The sequence below is a fragment of the Melospiza melodia genome, chromosome 21 (assembly GCF_035770615.1).
Source record: "Melospiza melodia melodia isolate bMelMel2 chromosome 21, bMelMel2.pri, whole genome shotgun sequence".
In the NCBI taxonomy this organism is placed as follows: domain Eukaryota; kingdom Metazoa; phylum Chordata; class Aves; order Passeriformes; family Passerellidae; genus Melospiza; species Melospiza melodia.
The window spans coordinates 11,384,630-11,407,634 of NC_086214.1; the positions used below are offsets into that span (position 1 = coordinate 11,384,630).

At 51.8% G+C, this 23,005-nt stretch overlaps 2 protein-coding genes and 1 long non-coding RNA gene across 3 annotated transcripts in view; 1 reads left to right on the top strand and 2 right to left on the bottom strand.

Annotated features, from left to right (window-relative positions):
* Window positions 1-935: 935 nt before the first annotated feature.
* LOC134427810 (multidrug and toxin extrusion protein 2-like) lies at window positions 936-9,720 on the bottom strand. The gene is made up of 17 exons (XM_063173923.1): window positions 9,625-9,720; window positions 7,756-7,857; window positions 7,275-7,343; window positions 6,811-6,959; window positions 6,624-6,666; window positions 6,019-6,063; window positions 5,553-5,650; window positions 5,209-5,306; window positions 4,808-4,921; window positions 4,545-4,612; window positions 4,188-4,296; window positions 3,745-3,820; window positions 3,383-3,452; window positions 2,742-2,874; window positions 2,366-2,460; window positions 2,067-2,148; window positions 936-1,700 (listed from the first exon to the last, which is right to left on the bottom strand). The coding sequence occupies exons 1-17, from the start codon at window positions 9,718-9,720 to the stop codon at window positions 1,465-1,467; spliced, it is 1,683 nt and encodes a 560-aa protein (XP_063029993.1). The 3' UTR covers window positions 936-1,464.
* A 4,212-nt stretch (window positions 9,721-13,932) lies between these two features.
* On the bottom strand, window positions 13,933-15,024 carry LOC134427882 (uncharacterized). The gene is made up of 2 exons (XR_010030254.1): window positions 14,959-15,024; window positions 13,933-14,230 (listed from the first exon to the last, which is right to left on the bottom strand). It is a non-coding gene; the product is annotated as an uncharacterized LOC134427882 (long non-coding RNA).
* A 123-nt stretch (window positions 15,025-15,147) lies between these two features.
* NXN (nucleoredoxin) overlaps window positions 15,148-23,005 on the top strand; it is a 46,808-nt gene continuing 38,950 nt past the window's right edge. The window contains exon 1 of the mRNA XM_063173671.1: window positions 15,148-15,496. Within this exon, the coding sequence (XP_063029741.1) occupies window positions 15,179-15,496 (318 nt within the window). The 5' untranslated portion in view covers window positions 15,148-15,178. The remainder of the gene's footprint in view (window positions 15,497-23,005) is intronic.

The window sequence follows — 23,005 nt, forward strand, 5'->3', positions numbered from 1 at the left end:
GTGAGGTATTGACCCCTCCAGGGCCCAGCAGCTGACATGTCACAGTCACCCAGGGGCAGGTGAGAGCCCGGGACAGGGACTGAGGGCTGGGCTGGCTGCATTGTGACATGGGGCAGCTCTTTGATGGCTGAGCAACACAACCTCCCTCCTCCAGTGCTCAGCTGCAGGAACTCAGTGCATCCCTCTGCGTGTCCAGAGTTGTTGAGGATCCCAACGGGGGGCTTGGAGACCCTGCACACAGCCCAGAGCACCTGGAATTCGATTTTGACCCCTGGAGCAAGTTGCCAGCTTTGCATGAGGACCCGAAAGTCACAGAGGTTTGAATAGTGTAATAATGAAATTATCACAGGGTGCAAATGTAGATTTTAGAATTTTTGGTATGGGGGTTATGGGGACAAGATGGAGGAACTTGGGCGTGTCCAGCCTTTCTCCTTCTTCTTGTTCTCCATTTTCTGCAGTGATTCTGGCACTTTGGGATTGGTGTAGAGTAGAAGTGCACTGACTAACACAGGTGATGGGTATTGGGAATTAAATGTAAATATGTTATATGTAGTTTGTAGTATAAAAAGACAACGGAGTGCTCGTGGCTGCTCTGCTGAGCAGACCTCAGCTGGGCAGAAAGAAAATTTTATAGATGAGAATTGATAAACAACATCAAGACCTAAAAGTGAAGAGTCCAGACTCGTTCTTCAGATGCATGGGCCGAAGCAGAGACATCTTGCACATCTTGGGGCAGCAATTAACAACCAGAACCTGAGACTCAGCAATCCTGACAACAACAAATCTTGCTTTTGTACCCAAGGGGAAGAGTGATAACAGTGTCTGGAGCCAGCCCCAAACCTCAGGGCCAGGAGCAGACCCACAATCTTTCCTCTCCACAGCACAGTCCTGCCAATGGCCAGGGTCACGCTCACACCATATTAAACAGCCCAACGTTTACTCAGAAAACTTTATTGTATCAAAATCCCACCTTACAAAAGTGCAAAGAAGAGTTGCTTTAGGCCCTGTGCCCACCCTGCAGAGGGAGAGCAGGGTCAGGGCCAGCAGCCAGCACCCAAGAGCAGAGTCTGACATCTTCCAGCAAAATCCATTGTGTTCCACAGTGGCTGCAAGTGGCATTTGCCACCCCAAGATGCTGGGACAGGCTGGTGTGTGTGAGGAAATGTGCTGTGGGCAGCAGGAGCCTCTGCCATGAGCAAATGACACGGTCCAGTGTCCCCAGAGAGCAGGACAGCAGCACCAGGACCCTGTCTGCTCTCATCCACCTCTGATGAGTGACATCCCAGTGCAGAGCAGGAGAGGAACCAGCTCCCCAGCGCGTGGGATCAAACGTTGTGAGCTAACCAGAAACCGTGCAAAGGGACTTTTTGTAAGGCACTGTGGGGGAATCCCTGTCCCTCCCCACCCTCTGGGACATTGCCCCGTGCCCTCCTGCTCTGTGCAGAGTTCCTCAGTCCCCTGGGTTTATCCATTGCCAGTCAGGAGCCGGACCAGGATCCCCACCAGCAGCACAGCGATGGCAGCAGCAGCAGCCAGCCCACGGCGGAGCATCACGGCCCTCCATGGCACGGGGGCAAGGACAGGCAGCACAGCAGGCTCCTCCTGAGGGCTGAGCTCCTGCCCAGGCTGCCTCTCCCCCATCACCATGCTCTCAGGCAGCACCGTGGTGTCCCCGGGGTCCGGGTCAAGGGAGGTGTAACCTGTGGGACAGACTGAGCTGCAGGGAGGCTGCACCAGCACCTGTGACAGTGCTCAGGGTCCCTTCACAAGGCTTGGGGACACTGGGACACACAGCCCTGCAGGGAGGCTGCACCAGCACCTGTGACAGTGCTCAGGGTCCCTTCACAAGGCTTGGGGACACTGGGACACACAGCTGCAAGCTGTATCTTGTGCCCCATTGCTCAGTGCAGGAGAAGTACCACTGGCCCAGGGCCAGCAGCAGGCACTGTGCTCCTTGCAGCCATTTGAGCCTCTAGGACAGACATGGTTGCCACAATTGGGAAGGAAAGGAAGGGGCTGGGTGGAGGATCTGGGCTCCCTGCCTGGTGTCAGGCCTGGCTGCATACCCACAGCAGATGTTTTGATAGCAGCTGTGCCATTGGAGTTCACATCTTCCATTTGTTCTTTCGTTCCAGCTCGGACCTGAGCCTGAAAACACAGGGAAGAGTTGCTCTTCTCAGGGCAAGGGTGTCCTGCCCAGCCCAGAAAACCCTCCACTCTCCCAAGAAAAGCATTCTCAGCACCAAGCTGCTCCTCTGCTACAGGAGAAGGACAGACCCCAGTTCACTTCTGCTGTAATGTTGTACTGAAACAGGAATTAACTCAGCACCTTTCAAGAACCACCAGAGAAAAGCACAATTCTCACCTCCTCTGCAGCTTTCCTCCAATCCATTCGGATGACAAAAGCCAAGAAGGAAAGGGCTTGCACCGAGATGCAAATGATCATCCCAACCCACAGACCTGCAGCAGTGGGAAGTTACTTCAGGGAGGGCTTGAGGAAAACCTGCCCTTGCCAGTCATTGCCAGAATGCCCAAGGACTTCAGCCCAAGAACTTTCAAGGAAACAGCTCTTGAGGAAGCTGGGAGTCAGCCTGGATTTACTGGGACCAACCCAGTGCCCACCCCAACCACAGCAATGTCCAATCCAGCCCCGCTGACCCAACAAAGATCCAGGCACAAATTCCAGGGCTCAGCCTTTGCTCAGCACAGCTCAAACCACAGCAGCTGGAGGAAACACGTACCCAAGACCCCCATCTTGGCTGCAAACATCAGGGAGATGCCGATGGGGAAGCCCAGGGTGTAATATCCCACGGCGTTGGCAATGGCGCCCAGCTTCTGGCGGCCCGTGCCCCGCAGCACCCCGCCACATGTGGCCTGAGAGGAGGGACACAGTGTCACTGCCAGGGCATTCCCGGGCATGGCACAGCCCTGGGGACAGGGACACCACAGCCCTGGGGACAGGGAAACCCACAGCACTGCCCCACCAAGCCAAGAGGAGCAAAGCTGCTTTCTGGAGCGTGCGGCGTGGGGCTCGTCTCGCAGACACGGAGCAGATCCCAAAGAGATCCCCAAGGTGCCTCCCCCAGGACATGACAGGAGGAATCAGGCCAGAATTGCTGTCTGTTGAGCATCCCAGTGTGCTGGGAGAGCCTGGTGGTCACTTGTGTTGCTTTGATAAACCAGTAAAAAGCTGGAGCTGTGGCCAGGGGAAAAGAGGAGGAATGCCAAGGGGCAGCCACAGGCACAGAGGTGGCACAAGAAGCTGCCCTGACAGTTTCTCAGTTGGCTTCTCTGGATCATTTTAACAAGTCCAGAGTGGGTTTCAGGCAGCTCTGCAGCCCAAGCTGCAGGGAGGAGTCACTGCATGTGCTGCAATACTCACTGCTGTGGCATCCAGCAAGTGGAACGGAGCAAAGATGAGCATCACTCTGGACACCAGGGTGACAATTTCCCTGTTGGGAAGAGGGATGGATGGACTGATCAGGGCAAGCAGCACCACCTGGTCCCTGCTTCTCACGTATCTTCCTCAATCAACCACAAAGGCTGATCCCAATTTTCTGATCCCAGCCTGGTTCCAGGGTTAGAAGCAGCTGTGCTGCCCAGGGATGCTTGGAAATGTGGAGGAACCTTTGAGGAACCCTTGCCAGATAGGGGTTTATGAACTCTTATCTGTCAGCAGCTTCTGAGGTATAAATAACACCCTCCAGGAAGGCAATAGTACTTAAAAGAAAGCTGTTAACCCACGTGTCATTGGTGAAGATGTATCCCACCACATTCCTTAGGCTCCCCAGTAATGCTGAAACCAGCACAGCAAAGACTCCTGAAAGAAAAAGGAACAGTCAAATTGCTTCAAGGGCAGCACATTCTGGTCCTGACCCAGACTCCAGGGGCTCCGTGTGGTGAGGACTGGACTTCACTGACCTCAAATGATGCTACAGCAGAGGACAAGTCTGTTTTCCTGTCACTCTACCCTCTGGAGGGTGAGGACAGAACACTAAGCTGCATTTTTAAGTATCAAAGGCTTTGCACCAGGCTCACAACAGAAGAGATGAATCAGGATTTTGCCTTGCCCAAAGGGTCCAGACAAGTGGGAGTGGGTTCCTGTGGGACATCCCCAGCCTTGGGCAGGGAAACTGAACCATTTGCTAATAATTGCCCTTTATTCTGCTCTGCAGGACTGCACTGACCTGTGCACAGCAGCGCAGTGATGCAGGAGGTCTTGGCTTGCTCCACATTCCCTGCTCCCAGGGCATTCCCCACCCTGACACTCGCAGCCACGCTGATGCCCAGAGGCACCTGAGAAGCAGAGACAGGAGGAGGTGAGTGACAGAGCCTGCAGGGACAGCAGAGCCTGCAGGGATTTTCTTCTTCCCCATTCGGGAACTGGGGACAAACTGGGATTGCTGCAGTGAAGGGATTTCCCATCTGCAGCACACCCTGGATGTGGAGAGGCAGCACCTGCCTGGTCCCAAGCCCTGCTCTGATCCCCAGGGCCCCAGTTTTGGGGTTCCTCCCAGGCTGTTTAGGGTTTCCCCAGCCCTTACCATGTACGCCACACAGGCGAGCTCGTAGATAACAGATTGTGCTCCCAGCTCCACCACGCTGATCAGCCCTGGAAAAGATTTGGCACCTCCTTCAGTGGCTGGAGAGGAGGCACCTGTGCCCGTGGGATGGGTGGGAACACCTGCAGTGTCCTGCAGACCCAGCCCTGCAGGTGAGGAGGCTGCTGGCAGGGCCAGGGGGGATCTGGGGACACCCTCAAGCAGCAGCCACCAGGAACCAGAGGGAGAAGAGGGTTTGGACTCACCAGCCAAGAAGCTCCCAATCTCAAAGGTCCACCACTCAATGCACATCATGACCATGCCAGGCACTGCCAGCCAGATGAAGGAGCCCCAGTCCACGAGGCACTCCTTGCTCCAGCCTGACAGGAGGAGGTGAGGCAGCATGAACATGTGCTGTCCCAAAGGGGAGCCACATCCCCTCTCTGAGGACAACCCCCCCTGCAGCTCACAGGACATCAGCCCAGGATTGCTGCTGTGCCATTCCTGAGTGGGGACATTTGATAAGAATGTGTTTGGAGCTGCAGTAAAGGCCTTGAGGGCATGGCTACAGCACCTTCCCACTGTGAGGGGATGGCAATCCCTTTGTCACCTGCTGGTGACAATGCCAAAGACACTGCTGCTCTGAAGGGTTAGGATAGAACAGTACCTCCCCAGGTCTTCACATGGATCTTCCTCCACCACACGTAAAGGACGAGGAGGATGGCCTGGGTGTACTGAGAAACCATGTTAGCCCAGGCAGAGCCCCTGGGGAGAGACGGGCAGGTTACAGGGGACATCCTTGCCCACAAGTGACATCCTCAGCCACAGCAGGGCAGAGCTGAGGGCACCCAAAGCAACGCTGCTGCAGATATGGGACAGACCCCTCCAGCCTCAGCTTTGCTGGGGTTTGGAGGGAGGGGTGGCAGAACTGGGCACTCAGGGAAGCCCCTCATGCCCTGAGCAAAGCCCTGCACCCAGGGAGAGCCCGTGCCCAGCCCTGCTCACACTTACACCATGCCCAGCTTCAGAGCATAGAGCAGGAAGGCGTTCATGGCTGCGTTGAGGACGTTGGCTGCAATCCCCGTCACCACCTGAGGCATAATGATCTCCTGGAAGCCAAGGAGGAACTTTGGAGTTTGCTTCCCCAAAAGGCAGCCCAGGCCCCATCCAGTGAGCACAAGGGACCTCCAGCAGTGCCCAAGGGGAAAGCCAAGAAGGCAGCTCGTGTTCCAGGTGAGGCTGGGCTCTGTGAGATGTGCAGGAGGTGACAAGGAGAGCTCAGGAGCTGGTGCAGCCCATAAAACACAGAGTTGGGAAGTAGGAGATGGAGCCAGCTAAGAGTGGTTCCTGTGAGCTCAGCCAGGGCTGGCTCACCTCACATTGCCCAGCCCAGCTCTCCCTGGAACACGGTGAGCTGAGATCCCCAAGTTTGTCCATGTTTGGGAATACCTGGATTCCATGGCCAGTGATACAATACCTGACTCAGTAAATATCTTGTCAGCAGCTGGTACAGAAACGCCGCCTGCAAAATCAGGATTCAGTTCATGACCACACTGGGGCCACTGCACACTGACAGATCAATGCCCCTCCACCTCCCTCCAAACCCCTGGGCTCCAGCTGAAGCACTGCCAGCACCCAAAACCAGGAGAGACAAAAAGCACATCCCATTCCCATTGGGAAGACAGATCAGTCTCCAAATGGGAAATCTCCAAATCAACGCTTCCTCATCAGCGCGAGAAAGGCTGGAAAGCTTGGAAGAATAAACCTACGGACCCTTATCCCACAGGGGTTCTGCTCCCTGCCTCAGAGGAGCCAGCTGTGAGTGTGGGAACTTTATCTTGGGGCTAAGAGTGAGCCTGGAGGCCCTGGCTCCAATGTCCATCACAAGTTTTGTGGCCACAGCAAAAGGCATTGCACAGGAGGATGAGAGAGCCCCTGTTTGCTGCTGGCCTGTGCACGTGCTGTAAGGCACAAGGGTACAGCCCTAAAGCTACCCTGTGAGGCACACAGCAAAGGCCTTCCCTCCTCTCCCTGGTGCTCCTAAGGTACTCAGAGCTTCTAACAGCTTTAGCAGAGACTTACAGGAAGGGCTGGAATAAAGATCATCACGTAGAGCTGAGTTAACCTGGAAAGAGAGTTGTTTCCCCAGTTAATGATCCAGCAAAGCAAGAGCCAAGCCAAATAGCGCTGCACTCGAGCTCCAGAGAGCCTTGATTTCAACACTCCATGGCAAAAGCCTGATCCAGAAGGGCTGGATCTCACCCCTGACCTGGAGACCTCGGGGTCCTGCCGGATGAGCAGGAGGATCCTCTCGGTGTTGATGAAGAGGGCCCAGCAGGGGAAGCAGAAGAGCAGCAGGATGAGGATGCCCCGCTGCAGGATGGTGCCCACCTGCTTCAGGTTCTTGCTGCCGTAGGTCTGGGTCAGGAGAGAGCATCAAGGTGGGCATCACAGGGAGCCAAAGGGGCTGGGATGAGCCAAATGCCTTCCCCATGCCTTGCAGCCGCAGGTACCAGGCTGGCTGGGTGCAACTTGCAGATTGCAAATCCTTTGGCACCCAGGCATGACCCAGGGCTCCTTGGGGAAGGAGCAGGCTCCAGGCAGAGCGATCCCAACCCTGTTCTGTCTGGAAGCTGCCACTGCCCTGCCCTTTGTGCTCAGATCACGCTGCACAGGAGGTGAGACACCCCCAGCAGACGCTCCCAGGCACAGGAAAGGGGGAGCTGCACTGACCTGGGTCATCAGCGTGTCACATGCTGAGGCCAAGCCAGCACCGATGGAGATCCCTGTCACGTTGATAACCTGGGAGAGAGACAGGGCAAGCTGGCCCACAGCACTGCCTCCCTCCCAGCTGGGTGGGGAGACAGCTCTGCTGCAAGTTTCTGGGAAGTTTTCCAGTCCTTCTCTATTTCTCAGAATAACACAGTCTGGTTAACCAAAGGATCTTCTAGCAAGGGGTGAAGATCTAAAGCACCACAACAAACAGTGCTGCTCCTGGCTACATGCCCAGGTCTGCTGGGCTCAGGGAGCTGGCCAGAGGCTCTCAGGTGCTGGCACTGCTCAGCTCCCCTCTCCTGCCTGTGCTCAGGGCAAAAAAAAAAAAAACAGGGCCCTCACATAAACATTTCTACATATCTGGGTTTTTTGGTTCCTCATTTTTGGTGACACATAATTCACGTGTTTTAAATCCACAGGGAACTGGAGCAATACATACGGACACAGCCAGGGTCACAGCATCCAGCTCAGCTTTCCCCAGGTGGCCACAGAAGATGGAGCTGACCACGCTGATCAGAAACCCCAGCAGCTGGGCAAAGAACTAGGACGGGAGGAGAAGGAGGTGGTGAGATGAGGACCTGTTAGGGCTTGTGGAACACCAGCCCTGCCCCAGGAGATGGACTGTGAACACCCATACACTCAAGTTTCCTTGTGCTTCTGTCCATGCCAGGGCTCTGCTGAGGTCCTGGTAGCCCATCCCTGCTTGCCAACACTGCTGGGCAGGGAGGCAGCTCCAGGACTCCAGCAGGCTCTCAGGAGCTTTGTCTTTCAAAGCCAACATCTACCTGCCCCGTGGTATTTTGGGGTTACAATCTGCCAGATGACCCCATTTAAGAGAGGCTTAAGGGCTTCACTAGAAATCCTCTTTTCCAGGATGAAGGCTGCGTAGAGAAGGGAAAATAAAACATCCCAGTGCTTTTGCACATTTGCGTGCATCTGTGGAAAACTATCCTCCAAAACCACAACATCCTCTCCTCCTGGAGGGACACCAAGGCCAGTCTGTGAGCTCCTTGCCAGCAGTGTGCAACAATGCTGCAGCAGAGATTGCACTCCAGAGCTCATTTTCCCTTGGCAAGAGGATGTCTCCCTTGCAGGCATCCAGGGCACGGAGTCATGGCACAGCTTGAAACAGATGGCAGGAGTTGGGGACATTTATACCCATTGAGGGGTGGGCACAGCTGGAAACCATGCCCAGGAGCTGTTCGTGCTCACTTGGCAAGACAAGAGCCCAGAGCTGCTGGAAAACCAGCTCTGAGGGGTCAGAGGAAGAGCAGAACAATCCCTTCTCCTCTGCAGACCTCCCAGTGCCGCCTGCAGATGCTGCAGGCCCAGGCGTGCTCGACCCTCTGCTGTGAGTAATCCCCACAGGAGGGGCCTGGACCTCCAGCATCACCCCAGCACAGCGTTTATCATGGAATGATCATCAAACAGCAGCTGTAGTTTGGGTCGGAGGTGTCTGTGCTCGTGGAGGAGCAGGCTGTGCTGCAGGCAGGATGGCTGAGGGGACTGAGAGGGCTTGATGTGCTCATCTACAGAAACTGAAACTAGTCCAGGCTCCTTCTGCTGACTGAACACAGCAGGTCAGGGATTTGATGTCAGGGATGGTGCCTCTGAGGAGTTTAACAGTTGGCACTTATTTACCAGATATAGCAGAGGGCTAAAAGCACAAAGTTTCACACACGAGTGATCGGGATCGGAACCAGGGCTGTGGTGCGTGGTTCCCCCCTGCAGAAGCCTCTGCGAAACGCGCTCAGCACTGTCTGTGCCAGCTGCCAAAGGGTCATTTCCCTCCAGAGGGTCCAGACAAATGGCAAACGGCAGCTCCAGTCCAGGGAGGATTTCAGAACAGCGAGCACAGGGCGCCGCCAGAAGGGCCAGATATGGAGCCTGGCACTAAGCAAAGTGCCACTTGTCACCCAAGGGGTGAGTGGCGGTGCCAGGGCTCCGGCCTGGTTTCACAGAGCAGTTTAACAGCTCAGTCCCCCTCCCAGAGCCCACCAGCGCTGTTCCACAGCCGAGCTGCGGGGAGGCAGAGACCACACTGGGCAGCAGCAAGAGCGCCTGGGGCAAGGAATAAGGATCGGGGCGGCAACCAGGCTCGGAGAGCGGCCGAGGGACCGCGGTCGCAGAACCGTGCCCGGAGACTGCAGGCAGCCGAAACCCGGCGGGACAGGACCAGCAGTGCCTGAAATCTCCCTCCTGAGCATCCCGGAGCGCCGGCGGATGCGGGCAGCCCAGCCCCGCCGCGATCCCCGTGTCCCCGCGTGTCCCCCGTGTCCCGCCCGCCTCTCCCCGCCCAGGCTCTCACCACGGGCCCCGCCAGCCGGGCCAGCTCCCAGCACTCGCTCCGTGCGCCCGCGGGCAGGAGGCGCCGGGCGCTCCGCAGGCACCGCGCTGCCGCCATCGCCGCCGCCGCCACCGCGGCCACCCCGCCCGCCCGCCTTATGGGCACGGCACGGCCGCCTCCGCCCCCGGGGCCGCGGGGCTGTGGGCGGGGCGGCACGGCTCGGTACAGCACGGCACGGCACGGCAGCTCCGGGCTGGCAGCGGGAGCCGCACGGCCCAGTGTGAGCAGCCGGGCAGTCCCCGCACACACGTGTTGGAGCCCAGAGCGCGCCGCGGGGATTTTGGGGGTTGGGGATCCCCTGCTGGTGATGGTGGTTTGGGGATCTGCTGTGCAAAGGGCAGGGGACCCACGGGTTTGTTCAGCGGCATCTGGAGATCTCCTGCTCGGCGGCTCTGGGATGGGATGCCCTGAGGAGACACGGGTTGATCAGGGGTCACCGGAGGTCCAGAGACCCCCGGGTGGTGGTTATGGACTGGGGAACTCCTTGTGGGACCATGATTTGGACCCCCAAGGTGCTGTGTCCTCCCTAACACGGGAGCTGGCAAAGGTAGGAATGGGACATCTGAGCAGAGGAATGTCAGAATGTCCCCTCTGCCATCGGCGTCATGGAAACAGCCGGCTCTGGGCAGCCTCCCCTTCTCCTCCATCCACTCACCAACACCTGGTGGGCCTGATCCAGGGATTGCCGGTGCAGGGTGAGGAGGTTGGAATGGCTGTGTCCGCCCAGCACCTGGCAAAAAGGAGATTTGGTTTGGGTCACAGGCTGGGTTGTTACAGGAGTGAAATTTTACCTAAGTGCAGGTACTCGTAACCAAGTAGCTGTAACCAAACCTATTGCTAGCGCATGGAAAATTGCAATGGAAAGTGGGTCTCGGTTTTCCAGCTGTTTAAATGCTGCCCTGGTGCCTTATAGCTGTGGTGTCACCAGCCTGAAATATAATGTCTCGTTAATGTTTCACTTATCCCCTTGTCCCTTCAGGTATGATGTGACATCATGAAAAATCGCACAATAGTGGTGATGAGTCACAGTCATTCTGATTTTATGTGCCCTGATAAAATCAGGGTATTTCAGATGATAAAATCAGGGTATTTCCGGACAAAAGAATGCTCCTCTCAATGATCTTTCCCTCCTGTCCTGAGGCCAGTGGGTGCAGGCTGGTGCTGCAGGGGCAGCTCTGAAGACGCAGAAATGGTTCTGGGAAAAGGTGATAATTGGTGGTGTGTGACTGTCACCAGCCTGGCTGCGGGATGGCCGGAGGGCTCCTGCCGTGCCTTATCTCCCGTGGAGGCAGAGGGGAAATGATAAGGCTCAGATGGTGCCATTCATGGTCCTAAACGAGCAGTGCAAGTGCGAGGCCCTTTGAAGTTTACTGGTGACCCTGCTGAGATCAATACCCCGGGCTGGTGAAGAGCAGGGAGAGAATCGGGCAGAAACATGGCGGGAAAGGACTTTGAAATAAAATAAAAAGGCTCATCTTTAAAAGCTTGGGGAGAAAAATTCCCTCCCAGCCCCAGGAGCCAGGGCTTGGACCATCCCCCAGAGAGCCAAACACACACAGAAGGGCAGTGGTTGAAATCAGTTTCCTTGTGTTTTGCTGGTGTCGTTTGAAATCAACTCTGGTCGCTTTCAGAAGCGCTGTTTTGTGTTTCTGTGTTACACGTGGATCCCAGCGCTGCTGGAAAGTGGCACAATGAGCACTCCAGGACCTGGCTGGATGAGCAGGGGTGCCCTGAGGCCTCCCCACCACAGGCACAACAGACCTGGAGCTGCCTCCACCTCTGTGACAGGGACAAGGACCTTGCCAGCAGCTGGATTCAGCAGGACTCATCTTCTGACGAGGAGGGTCAAAGGTACCACGAGCTGCCCTCAGCAATCTGGATATTAATGGGATTGCAACACAGCAGAGGAATTTGGCGGGTCAAACTCCGTGCGGTTGTTTCAGACCCCCAGTGGATCCGTAGCAGCGTTTTGGGAGGCTGATACCTGAACGCAGAGCGGCTCGGAGGAGTTAATGTGTGACCAGGCAGGCAGGCTGTCCTGCTGGAGCTGGTTTCAGCAGCCAGGACACTGTGCCGTCCTCAGCAATGCTAATGTGACTGCCGAAGAAAAAACTGAGAGGAGAAGGATTGCAGTTGGCTTGCATCATGTGCAGAGCAGAATTAGCTCTTGTTTTCCCTGCAGATTCCCGACAGGATGGCTACCCCAGGCTTTCTCTGCATATGGATGTGCATAACCTGAAACACAGCCAACATCTTGCTGCTAGAATGCACCCACAAATGTGCTCGTGATTGAGAGCTGCCCAGTGAGGAGAATGTCGGGACACAATGGGTTCATGTCAAGCACTGAACTGTTTGGAGTGTGTCTCTTTCCTCTAGGACACCTTGCTGCTGGCTGATGTCCACACACCATGGAAGATCCGCTGCCCTCAGTGCAACGTGGAGTTCAGAATGCAGCTGAATTAAAAACTGAGGAGCCTTTTGCAATCAAATTAAGGGTTTATGTAAGTTTCGTACCATAGATCAGATGATCAGAGCCATCAGTGGATACTTCAGGGTAACTCTGCTGTTTCAGTGCCACATCCAGACGGTTCTTGAACACTTCCAGGGATGATGACTCCACCACCACCCTGGGCATCCTCTTCCAGGGCTCGCCACCCTTTTGGTGACGAATCTTCCCCAGACATCCATCCTGTTGCATCTCAGGGCCGTTCCTCCTGTCCTGGGCGGACAGACCGCCGCACCCCTGGCTGCGATCTCTCCGCAGGGAGTTTTAGAGCTCCATAAAAATCCCTTCGAGCCTCCTTTTTTTCCCGGCCGCGCTGTCCCCGCTGCCTGCCCGGTGGCGGTGGCGGTCCCCGCTTGCCGTGCGCGCTGTTCCCGGCAGATGGCACCGGAGCCCCGCGCTCCCTCCGCAGCACACGGATCCCCTTTTCCTGTTAAACACGCAGGGAAATCCCAAAATGTGCCAATCATTAGCCAAATATACGCCAAATATTTTTGGAAAAAAACCCTCGGTAAATATGCTTGAAAAAAATATATATTTGAATTATATATATATATATATATATATATATATATATATATATATATATATATATATATAAATGTATATTTGAAATAATATACATAAAGTAAAAAAATAAAATTAAATACAAACTATAAATCACAAATATAAATATAATTCATAAATATACCTATAGATATACCTATAGATATACCTATAAATATACCTATAAATATAAATATAAATATAAATATAAATATAAATATAAATATAAATATAAATATAAATATAAATATGTTATGTAAGTATACAAGTAATAAGTATATAATGATACAATGACATAATTATATAATAATTAATAATATATAAATAATAATTTTATATTTAAAATAAATACATTTTATTTTATAAATAAACTAAATATAATAAGCTAATATATATATATATTATATGGTAGTTATAATATAATAAACTAAATATATTTTAAAAAATACTTAAGTGAAAAATATAGTATGTTCTAGTCAACCTGGGTGTAATATTAAAAAGCCCCACTACTTATGAAAAATAAATAGGAGTTAGAAAAATGCAGAAAGGCATTGGCTCTATATGGACAAGAAACTGCTTGTTAAAAATCTTGGGATGCTGTCCTGACTCTTTAATTCCTGTTTCTCAAGCTGGTTCTCAAATGGGCATTCTGAATCTGTGATTCTGCTGCAGAACCAGCACCTCACCCACCACATTTTAAGCTCTCTCATGGTGTAACTTCAGTTCAGTCACACCTGTGAATTTTTTTCATTAAGAACAGTTGTTTCCTCATTTTATTTTATTGTTCCTTAGGAGAGAAATGCTTTTAACTTTTTCTGTGTTTCAGAGCATCTTCCTCCTGCTTTGTTCACTAAAAGCAGGGCCAGACGTATTAACTGCAGCCATAAATATTATTTTTACAGCAGAATATTTATCTTGCTGCATGGGTTGGTTGAGCTCAGGGTTGCAGACTTAAAAAACAGCTTCCCTGCCCTGAAGAACCCAGATACTTCATTAAGGCAGATAAGGAAGGACAAATAAAAAACAAGACAAAACTTCTCCTGCTTTGAACCTGCTCTAGGGAGCTGGTCTTGGCAAGAGAAAAGAGAGATTGTAAAGCTGTAATAATAATAATAATGATAATTAATTGTATTTATAAAGCATCCCCTAATGGCTCTGGATGCTACACAACGATTTTAAATACAATTGAAGGCAACAAAAGTAACGAGAAACCAAATAAGGAAGGGTTGTACAAATAAAGGTGTTTATTGCAGCAGATAGTAAGATTTCAGTGAGCTGTTTTGGGGCTCTCCTGCAGCATGGACATCAGCCGGGAGCAGCTGAGGATCCCGCAGTGAATTCTGCAGGCTTGCAGATTGCAGACTTTGATTACACAAAGAGCAAATACATTTTCCAGCCTGGTTTGCATGTCAGTGTCTCTGCTTTATTTCCTTTCTGTATCCCAGCCAGACAGACGGTGTAACTCAACGCAGCCCAATTTATGTTTATGCTTCTGGATTGGCTTTCAGGTTTTTCAGCCTGCATTCAATAGGGGTAAATATGTATTTATGTTAGATTTTGGGAACAAAGAAGGGAATAAATCTGTGGGCTTTGGGGAGGCTGGATCTACCCTCATGGGGGAGTCACAGAATGGTTTGGGTTGGAAGGGAGCTTATGGAAGGAGTGGCTGAGGGAGCTGGGGATGTTTAGCCTGGAGAAAAGGAGGCTCAGGGGTGGCTTTATAATTTTCTATTAATTGATGAAAGGAGGTTGTGAGCAGGTGAGGGTCTGCAGCCAGGTGGAGAGTCTGAGCCTCTGCTCCAGGTAACAGTGACAGGACAAGAGGATGGTCTTAAACTGCACCAGGGGAGGTTTAGGCTTTATAGGACATTAGGAAGAACTTCTTCACAAAAAAAAAAAGTGATTGGGTGCTGGAATGGGCTGCCCAGGGAGGTGGTGAAGTCACCATCCCTGGATATTAAAGGAAGGCTGGATGTGCACTCAGTGCCATGGGCTGTTAGATAAGGCAGTGTTCTGTCACAGCTTGGACTCAGAGGTCTTTTCTCACCCTAGCTGCTTCTGTGCGACCCTGCGTGTGCCACCACAGGTGTCCCACAGGCTGGCAGACCTTCCTCGCACCGGAGCGGGCTGCTCGGAGCCACATCCAGGATGGCCTCGGACGCTTCAGGGACGGGACACCCAAAGCTCTCCGAAAAAGCCCCCCCGGCTCTTACTCTCTCAGGGAAGAATTTCCCCCCAGCACCCACCTAACCGTGCACAGCGTGCACCCCGTCCCGCCGTGCGCCGCCGCTCCGTGTCCGGGCCGGGCCGGCCGCGGCTCTGAGGGGCCGGGCCGGGGCGGCGCTGCCCGGGGCGGGGGCGGGCGCGGGGCCGCGCTGTGCGGCAGCGCCCCCTGGCGGGGCGGGGCGGGGCGTGCGCGGCCGGCGGGCGCGGAGCGGAGCGGGCGCGCAGCGGGAGCGGAGCGGGATGGCGGGCGCGCTCACCGACCTGCTGGGAGAGGTGCTGGTGGCCGCCGACGGCGAGGAGGTGGCCGTGTCGGCGCTGGCCGCCCGCGGGGTCTCCTTGGTGGGGCTCTACTTCGGCTGCAGCCTCGGCGGCCCCTGCGCGCAGCTCGGCGCCAGCCTGGCCGCCTTCTACGGGCGCTTCAGGGGGGAGGCGGCGGCGGCCGGCGGGCAGCGCCTCGAGATCGTCTTCGTGTCGGCGGAGCAGGAGCAGCAGCAGTGGCAGGAGGCGGTGCGGGCCATGCCCTGGCTGGCGCTGCCCTTCGCCGACAAGCACCGCAAGGTGAGTGAGCCCCGCGGCCGCGGCCGGGCGGGGGGCGGCGGGGCGCGCCCCGGGCTTTGTCTGGGGGCCGCGGGGCTTCCAGAAAGTTCCCCGGGGAGCCGGGGAAGCGCCGGGGAGGTGGCGGTTGCTGTCCCGCGGGGCGACGCCGGCTCCTGCGGGGCCTGGGTACGAGGGGAGCCCTGGGCTGGGCACCGTGGGCATCGCGGGGGAGCGGGGCTGCAGGTGAGCTGTGAGGGGAGCAGCTGCTCCGGGCACGGCGTCGCTCCGGTGGGCACCCGGGGAAAGCAGACATTGCCCTGGCAGCGGACACGGTGCCCGTGGGCTCCTGCGAGGGTTCGGACATAGAAAGGAGCCCCCGGCAGCCGTGGGAGGACACGCGGTGCTGGAGGAGCGGGTGAGCCCGGCTCGGCTGGCGAGGCTGCCCGGCCAGGCTGTGGGATGCGGTTTGTTCCTCTCGTTTGGTGCGTTCGGTACTCTGCAAGTTACAGCCTCTCATCCGTAGAGTTTAATCTGAAAGATAATGGACAGAAAGCACGCTAAGATCCAGACAGAGCAGGCTGTGAGGAAAAGAAAGGTACATGCTGAGCCTCCACTTCCCAACGAGCTTGCAACGCTTAAAAGGAATAAAAAAAGAAACCTCTTTAGAAATCTAATCTCTGGAAGCAATTGAGTAAGAATTGAAAAGATGGTGCCCCACAGTGCCATTTCTAAACGTCTTTCTGGCGAGTGGCTGAGGCAGCGGGTGTGGGAGCAGCGGGCAGAGCCTGGCTGAGCCTTGGCTGGGATTGGGATAACGCTGGTACCTGCAGGGTGGCTGAGCCCTCTCAGGCATCCCCTGTATCCGGACACTGAGAGGCTGGGATGGAAGGGATGAGAGGAATGACATCTTCCAGGATGGGTCTCTCTGCTCTGTTCCTTAGGGAAAGGAATTGTTTAAGGAATAGTTGGCTGTTGTCCGGCAGCGCCGTGTGATATCTCTGCTGCTGAGAAGAGATGCAGCTTTGAAACATGGATTTGCCTCTTTTTCCCCTCATTTGCTGCCTTTTTTTGCCACTGAGCCCCCACTTCTGCAAAAACTCTCGTGTATTTAATGCGGTGCACCTGGATGATAGTGCTGCCCAAGGCCCCCAGTTTGGCCCTTTGAAGTCCAGGCACTTCTAACTGGGAGCTCACCCAAGTGCTCGGGATCTGAGCAGTTCCATTAATCAGAGGAGCTGCAACCTTCAGAGAAACTGCAGTTTAACTCGGGTTTCTTTTAAACCAAACCCTCTTCCTACAGGGATGTGAAAACACTGTGGTTCCAATTAGTAGCTGACCATTTCCCTACAGAACATTTCAGATTATTTAGATGGTGGGACTTCTGCTTGCCGTATTTGCTTTAAAAATTCCACTGCAATGTAGTTAAATGGTTGGGAAATCACAGAAGTGGAAGGTGGCATTAATTTTACATGCTGGCCAATGCTTCCATCTATTAGATTGCAAGAAAACATGAAATAAAAAGATTATGGGGTCTTAAACTCTTATTCCAAGAAGCCCTGAGTTAAATTCAGGATTATTTTTGTGTGGAGTGTAAAGTAATTGAAGCTCGTGCTGTATATTTTCAAAACTAAGCAGATGTGATGTGGCTTTGGAGGAAGCTTAATCTACGGATAACAGAGAACCTATTTGTAAGTTGTAAGGGCAATTATGTCAGGATATCAGATTTCTAAACAGGAGATTTATAACCTGTAGCTCAGGCAGTTAGAAGTTTCCTTGCATAATAGGCTGATTTTTTAAATAGTCGGGTTAATGACCTGACTCCCCAGAAAAGCACAAACTTTGTATTTTTTAAAAACATGCCAGCTCTCTGCTGGGGATGTTGAGCATATGTTCAGTACCTCACGGGCTTAATTTGTTTTAAAACAAAAGCATTAGAGGAATGTAGGCAGTGCTTTTGAGTTATGGTTCCTTTGCACTAAGGGATACTCCTAAACCCCAGCGAATTATATAGATTTATGGGAAGAAAGGGATATTGTAGATACAGGGTAGAGACAGCAAGAGGGATGGGAGCAGTGAGAGCTCTGTCCCTGAGCTCTCAGCTCCCCATCCTTGCAGCTTCTTTGTTTGGGTGAAGCTCTGCCCAGCAGGGTTGAGTGTGGGTGATGGTCAGGCTCAGAGTCCTCCAGAAGTCCTTTCAAGCCAACTCTTCCCATTGTGGGTTCATTACTTTATTTACTGAGGCCATGAAAGCTTTGTGGAGAGATGATGGCTTCCTATCCTATAGAAAATCATCACTTTTTTTGCTCAGTGTTATTAAAAAATATTACTTTTAAGGTCTATCTATCATTGTCCTTCTCTGGCGTACTCTGCATTTTTCTACATCTCCCCTTCTTCCAAACCCTGGGCACCAAACGTTGATAGATCTTAAAACCCAGGCTCCTTTCTGGCTTTGCAGTACAATTCCCACAGTCCTAAAAGTAAATTAGCATCTTACTCTGATGGTTATTGGGGAAAGCAGATGGAATTGTCAAAGCAAACAGCCACTCTTTGCTGAATTCCTCAGTAACTCAATAATGCCGGGGTGCAGTTACCAGGGACGACCAGCTCAATTGGAGTAACTTCAGCACACAGCAATTTTTGCCTCCAAACCAGTAATAAAAGAAAGCAGTACAAGTCAGCAAACATCTGGCCACGGGGAGAGCCTTTGATTAATGAGGAGGATGGCATTATGCCTCTGTCTGAGCCGCAGCCAGACCTATTATTGGGTGGGTTTTTTTCAAGGACAAAACCAGAATGAGCCAAATGAGATTGGAGGCCTTTAGCTCGTGGTGCACGTCCCTCAGTTAAGCTGTTCAGGCCTGGATTTGGGCAGCCACAGGTAGGTTTTGGTGATTGATTTGTCTCTGATAATGCCTGGCCTGGCTGAGCAGAGTGGGGAGAAGACGTTGCTCTGCGTCTTCGTTTTGGTTGTGGTTTTGGTTTAACATCACCCCGCTGTTGTCTGTTTGCGTGGACATCTGCTCCAGTTCTGGAGGGCTGATTTAATGACAGCTTCAGTGTCCTGATTGCTGCTGAGCCCCCATCTGCCTGCACGCCCTGGTGTCCCCCAGCACCCACAGGGAGGTGTCTCCTCCCTGCTGGAGGAAGGAAGGATCCCAGACTTGTCCTGGTGAGCTCCACGCCGTCCCTGCTGCAGAGTGAATTCGCTCAGGGTGAATTTGGGTGCTTTTCAAGGCCTTGTGGCACACAGGATGTTGGAGGAGCGCTGTGTTGCTGCGGGACATCTTGGTCATCTCTGCTAAAAAATGCTGAACCGTCCACATTCCCCATTGAGTAGATCCTCTCCCATGGTTTCACATAGGAGTGGGAGAAAGGAGAGTGCTGGAGAAAAAGCTCCACAGCGAGGGAACAGCAATTTATCTTTTGCTGTTGTTTATTTGCCTTTGCTTTTGTTTTTACTTGTTAGTTTCTTGGCCCCGTGGTCTTCCTCATTCTTTTTCATCTTGAAATTTCTCCTGACATTTCCTTGGTGCATCCCCGCAGCGCCACAGTGGCTCTTGGGGCTGTGCTTTGCCTCCCTCGTGTTCTGTGTTTTTCTGCTGTATTTATGCATCTGGTTGAGTGTTGTACAGATTCTTCTTGGGAAGGCTGAGATGCTTCTGTTCTGGATTTAAACAAATGCAAAACATGTTGATTGTTTTTCTGTGATTATTCAGTCAAGTATCTGAAAACAATTTGAGGATCTCCCTTTGCTGGTAAATTTCCTTTGGTTGGGACGAGTGTTTTCCCTTTATCTGAAAAGATCATCTGCCATGGGAGCCTCTCCTAATAAGACGCCAGGTACTAATTTTGTGTGTAGACTTTGTACAAGAAATGGTGGGGAGAAGATAGAAATTTCATTAAATTAGACTGTCCACAATCTTTTTTTTTTGTGGAGGAAAAATCTTCAAACCCTTGATTACAGTTTAAGGTACACCCTGATTTTCAGGGACTCAGAACTTTTCTGTTTGAAATTGCCATCTGCTGAGATCTGGGAGGCAAGTGGTCAGCACAGATGTGGGATTTGTCTTACAGAAGATTTTGTAAATCACTTGAAGCAGCTTTTGAATTTCATCATATAAAAATATCTAAGTAATCACTTTCAGCTGTATTCCTGACTCTGTATTTCTGGGGTGGGAATGTATATGAACTCTTTGGCTCACGGAGCTGTAGATTTGAAAAATATGGTCTTTTCATGACATCAGGCTATTGAGTAAGAAGCGAGGCATTAACAGCACCAACTGATTCTTTGTTTGCTTTGAAACTTCCCTGGTTCTGAAATGTAAGAATGGGAGATGTATGAAGGGAGCAGAGGGAAACCTGTGTGCTGTTTTTCATTGTGGCATCTTAATCCAGATGTTGAAATGAAAACGTTCCTTTAAAAACGCACTCTTGACAATTTCATTTGTTACTCTCAGGTTGCAGGACCGAGCAAAGGAACTTTACTTTGTAAAGTAATCAGTGCATAGTTCTTCTCCAAAAATGCATTCTTTAGAGGCTGAACACGTAACAGCTTTACAAAAGAAAGTGCAGAACAATGGAGCATTTTCCCTGCGATTTTGGAGACGTTCAACAGTGAACTCCCATTATTCACTATTTCCACATTGTGCAGATGACATCGAAGCCAAAACATTTTGACGACTTCTTGTTTTTGTTGATGCCTTTTTTCCAAATTATTTCTCTGTGTGTTTTGCACAGCTTTGCAGTCACCCTCCATGCAATTAGCAGTCCTCTCTCATTCCAAGACCCTAATCCTTGTGTGAAATCCCCATCAGCGTCAGGAGGCTGCAAGTCTGGGGGCTGTGTCCTGCTCCTGGTCCTGCAAGAGTTGCAGAAACACCACTGACGTCCGTGGAGGTTGGATTTCCCCCCATATCCAAACTGCTGCCTGCCTGAGCACTTTCCCTGGGGGAGAATCAGTATTTTAAAAGTCTTGCTGACGTGTAGTCTGCTGTGGTGTTTATTACATCCTTCAGTGTGTAATTGCCCACGTTTTAGGACCTGCTCTGAAAGTCTCGGGCATCTTTCCATTATCAAATCCTCCTGGCTCCAGGGTGGGGACAAGCAGTTTGCTGATCAGAGGGTTGGTTCTTGAACAGGGCTGTATACACATCCCATCCCAAAATCTGACATCAGGTTTGCCTGGCCTTTGCATGGTGTGGTTCAAATACATTTTAGTATGAAATTTACACCATCAAGTGGTTCAATAGCATTTTAGTTTGAAATGCAGTAGCTGCCTCCTTGTTCACTGCTTAATCCTTTTGTATTGTTGCCCACAAATATTGCTTAGTACTAGAAAGTTTGGGTGAAATTCTTGATGAGTTCATTGCTGGCAGGTTCAGGTTTTGGAAGAGTCCAGGGTGGTTTGGAGTTTTTTGATCCTTTCTCATGGACAAACTTTTAGTGTTTCAAAGCAGTACTTGGTGGGGCGAGTGTGTGGGACTGGGGTAAGGTTTCACTTCTGAATTGCATTTGGGTAGAGCTCTCTGTTTTGCATTCCTGTTTTTTTCAGCCGTGCTCCCAGCATGGAAGTTGGGGCATGGTTTTAATCTAAGTCAAATCAGAAAATATTGCAGTTTTTAGTGACCACACCATGGGGATTCTTGTCCCAACCCTCCTCCCCAACAATCCAGATTCAACGTAGTGATTGCCTCCTCCTTATTGTGGAGTTTGATGTGAAATGTCAGGATCTAGGGAAACCAAGAGGGCATGGGAGGCTGTTGTACAGCAGGCTGAACTCTGAATTCAGCAAAACAAATTTGAGCAGTGCTTGCCTGAGCATTTGTTTGATGAGAAGCTTATTGGTGTGTGTGGATTGCTTCCTCCTCCTTCCCCTCCCCATTGTTTTTATCAGGGAAACAAGTTCCAAGCAAAATATTCCAAAGTGATATTTAATTACTCTTTAAAATGCAACTATTTGTCTTATCAGCCATGTGGATTTCTATTTGCTGCTTTGATTTGACAGTTAGTAGTTTGTAATTTTTGAAAAGCTTACACGCTCCAGGAATCTGTGATTTTTATGCTTTTGAAAGTGGAGATGTTGAATTAACTGCGGCTTTGAACTATTCACGGATAATTTCAGGCCCCCCGCTTTCAGCAGCTACAAGCTGACTCCTGAGCTTTCAGGCTGGGTTGAATACTGAATAATCACAACTTTAGAGCTGCATGTGCTCTCTAAACTGCTTCCATGGCACATCACAGTGTAATGCACGATAGGTTTGAAATGTTTTTGTAGACAGATCACTTTGTGCCATCTCCAGATAATAACGGCTGGGAAAGGAGGGAGTGCTGCCAGCCTGGGGAGGGAGCTTGGATTCACTCCAGCCTGGGATTTGGGCACGTTAATTCCTCTCTGTTCTTGAGGTGGGAGCCCAGAGGGGGGACTGGGGGTGTTCTGGGGAGGGGGCTTTCTCCAGCACTGCCTTGATGTCCCTCTGCAGAGCAGCTTCCTCTGCTGCTTCTCAGCTGATGCTCTGTAGGCAAAAAACCACAATCAGAGTTAAATCTGTAGGTTGTAAATTAAAGACAGGGTCAATGGAGAAGCTGGGAGTGGGATGAGTTGACAAGTAAGCAGATAGACCTGTTAAATTCTCTCATGGGAAAGTGAATGATTTGAGTATTTCAGATTACAACATGTGTGCCTTGTCTCATAGCTGATCACGTTTTCATCATCTCGGTTTTCCAGGGAAAATGCAGTCTCTTATTGATTTGGCATGGAGTACACACAACTAATGGAAGGGTGGAACTAAAAAGAGGCAGGAATGTTTTCTGCATATTCTCACGTCTGTCTGTCAGCACTGAGAACAATTGCAACCAACAATTAATATGTAAAGAATTTGCAGTCTTTATTTAGTGTGAGTGAGTGGCTGACTGCTCGGTTCCATCAGGGCAGTAGCTGAGCATCTGCAATCTGACCAAACCCATGCTGGGGCTCAGCAAGCCCCTGTGGCCTGGAAACAAAGGGATGGGAGCCCTCAACAAGGCACAGGGCAGTGTGGGGAGAGCCCAAACACACCACAGAGAATCTGGTTCCTAAAGGATGCAATCCTGGTGATGGGTGCTGCTCCAGCTGTGGCAGCAGGAATGGTGCACGGGAGGGGAGCAAACCCTCAGCACAGCTTGTGATGAGGAAGGCAGCAGGGATACCCTGGGACAGTTCTTGGGTGCATCACCCTGCAGCAGCAGGGTGGTGTGAGACATTCATTGCTGCGTGGTTGTTGCAGCATTGGAATCTGTCCTGCCCAACCAAGGAGGGAAGCTCCAGGGTCCTCCTGCAATATTTTGTCTGTTTTAGCAACTGTGGCTTAATCCAGCCTGACTTTAAAATATTTTAATGGAGAAGAGGTGCAAAAGTCCCTATTTAAAATGAATTTGGCAAGAGTAACCAGATTTTAGTTATACATTTGAGGTTTAAAAAATAGCTGGTGGCTCCTCAGCTGTGGGCTGAGACCCCAGGGAATGGGTGGCAGCTGGCACAAGGAGACAGAGCCC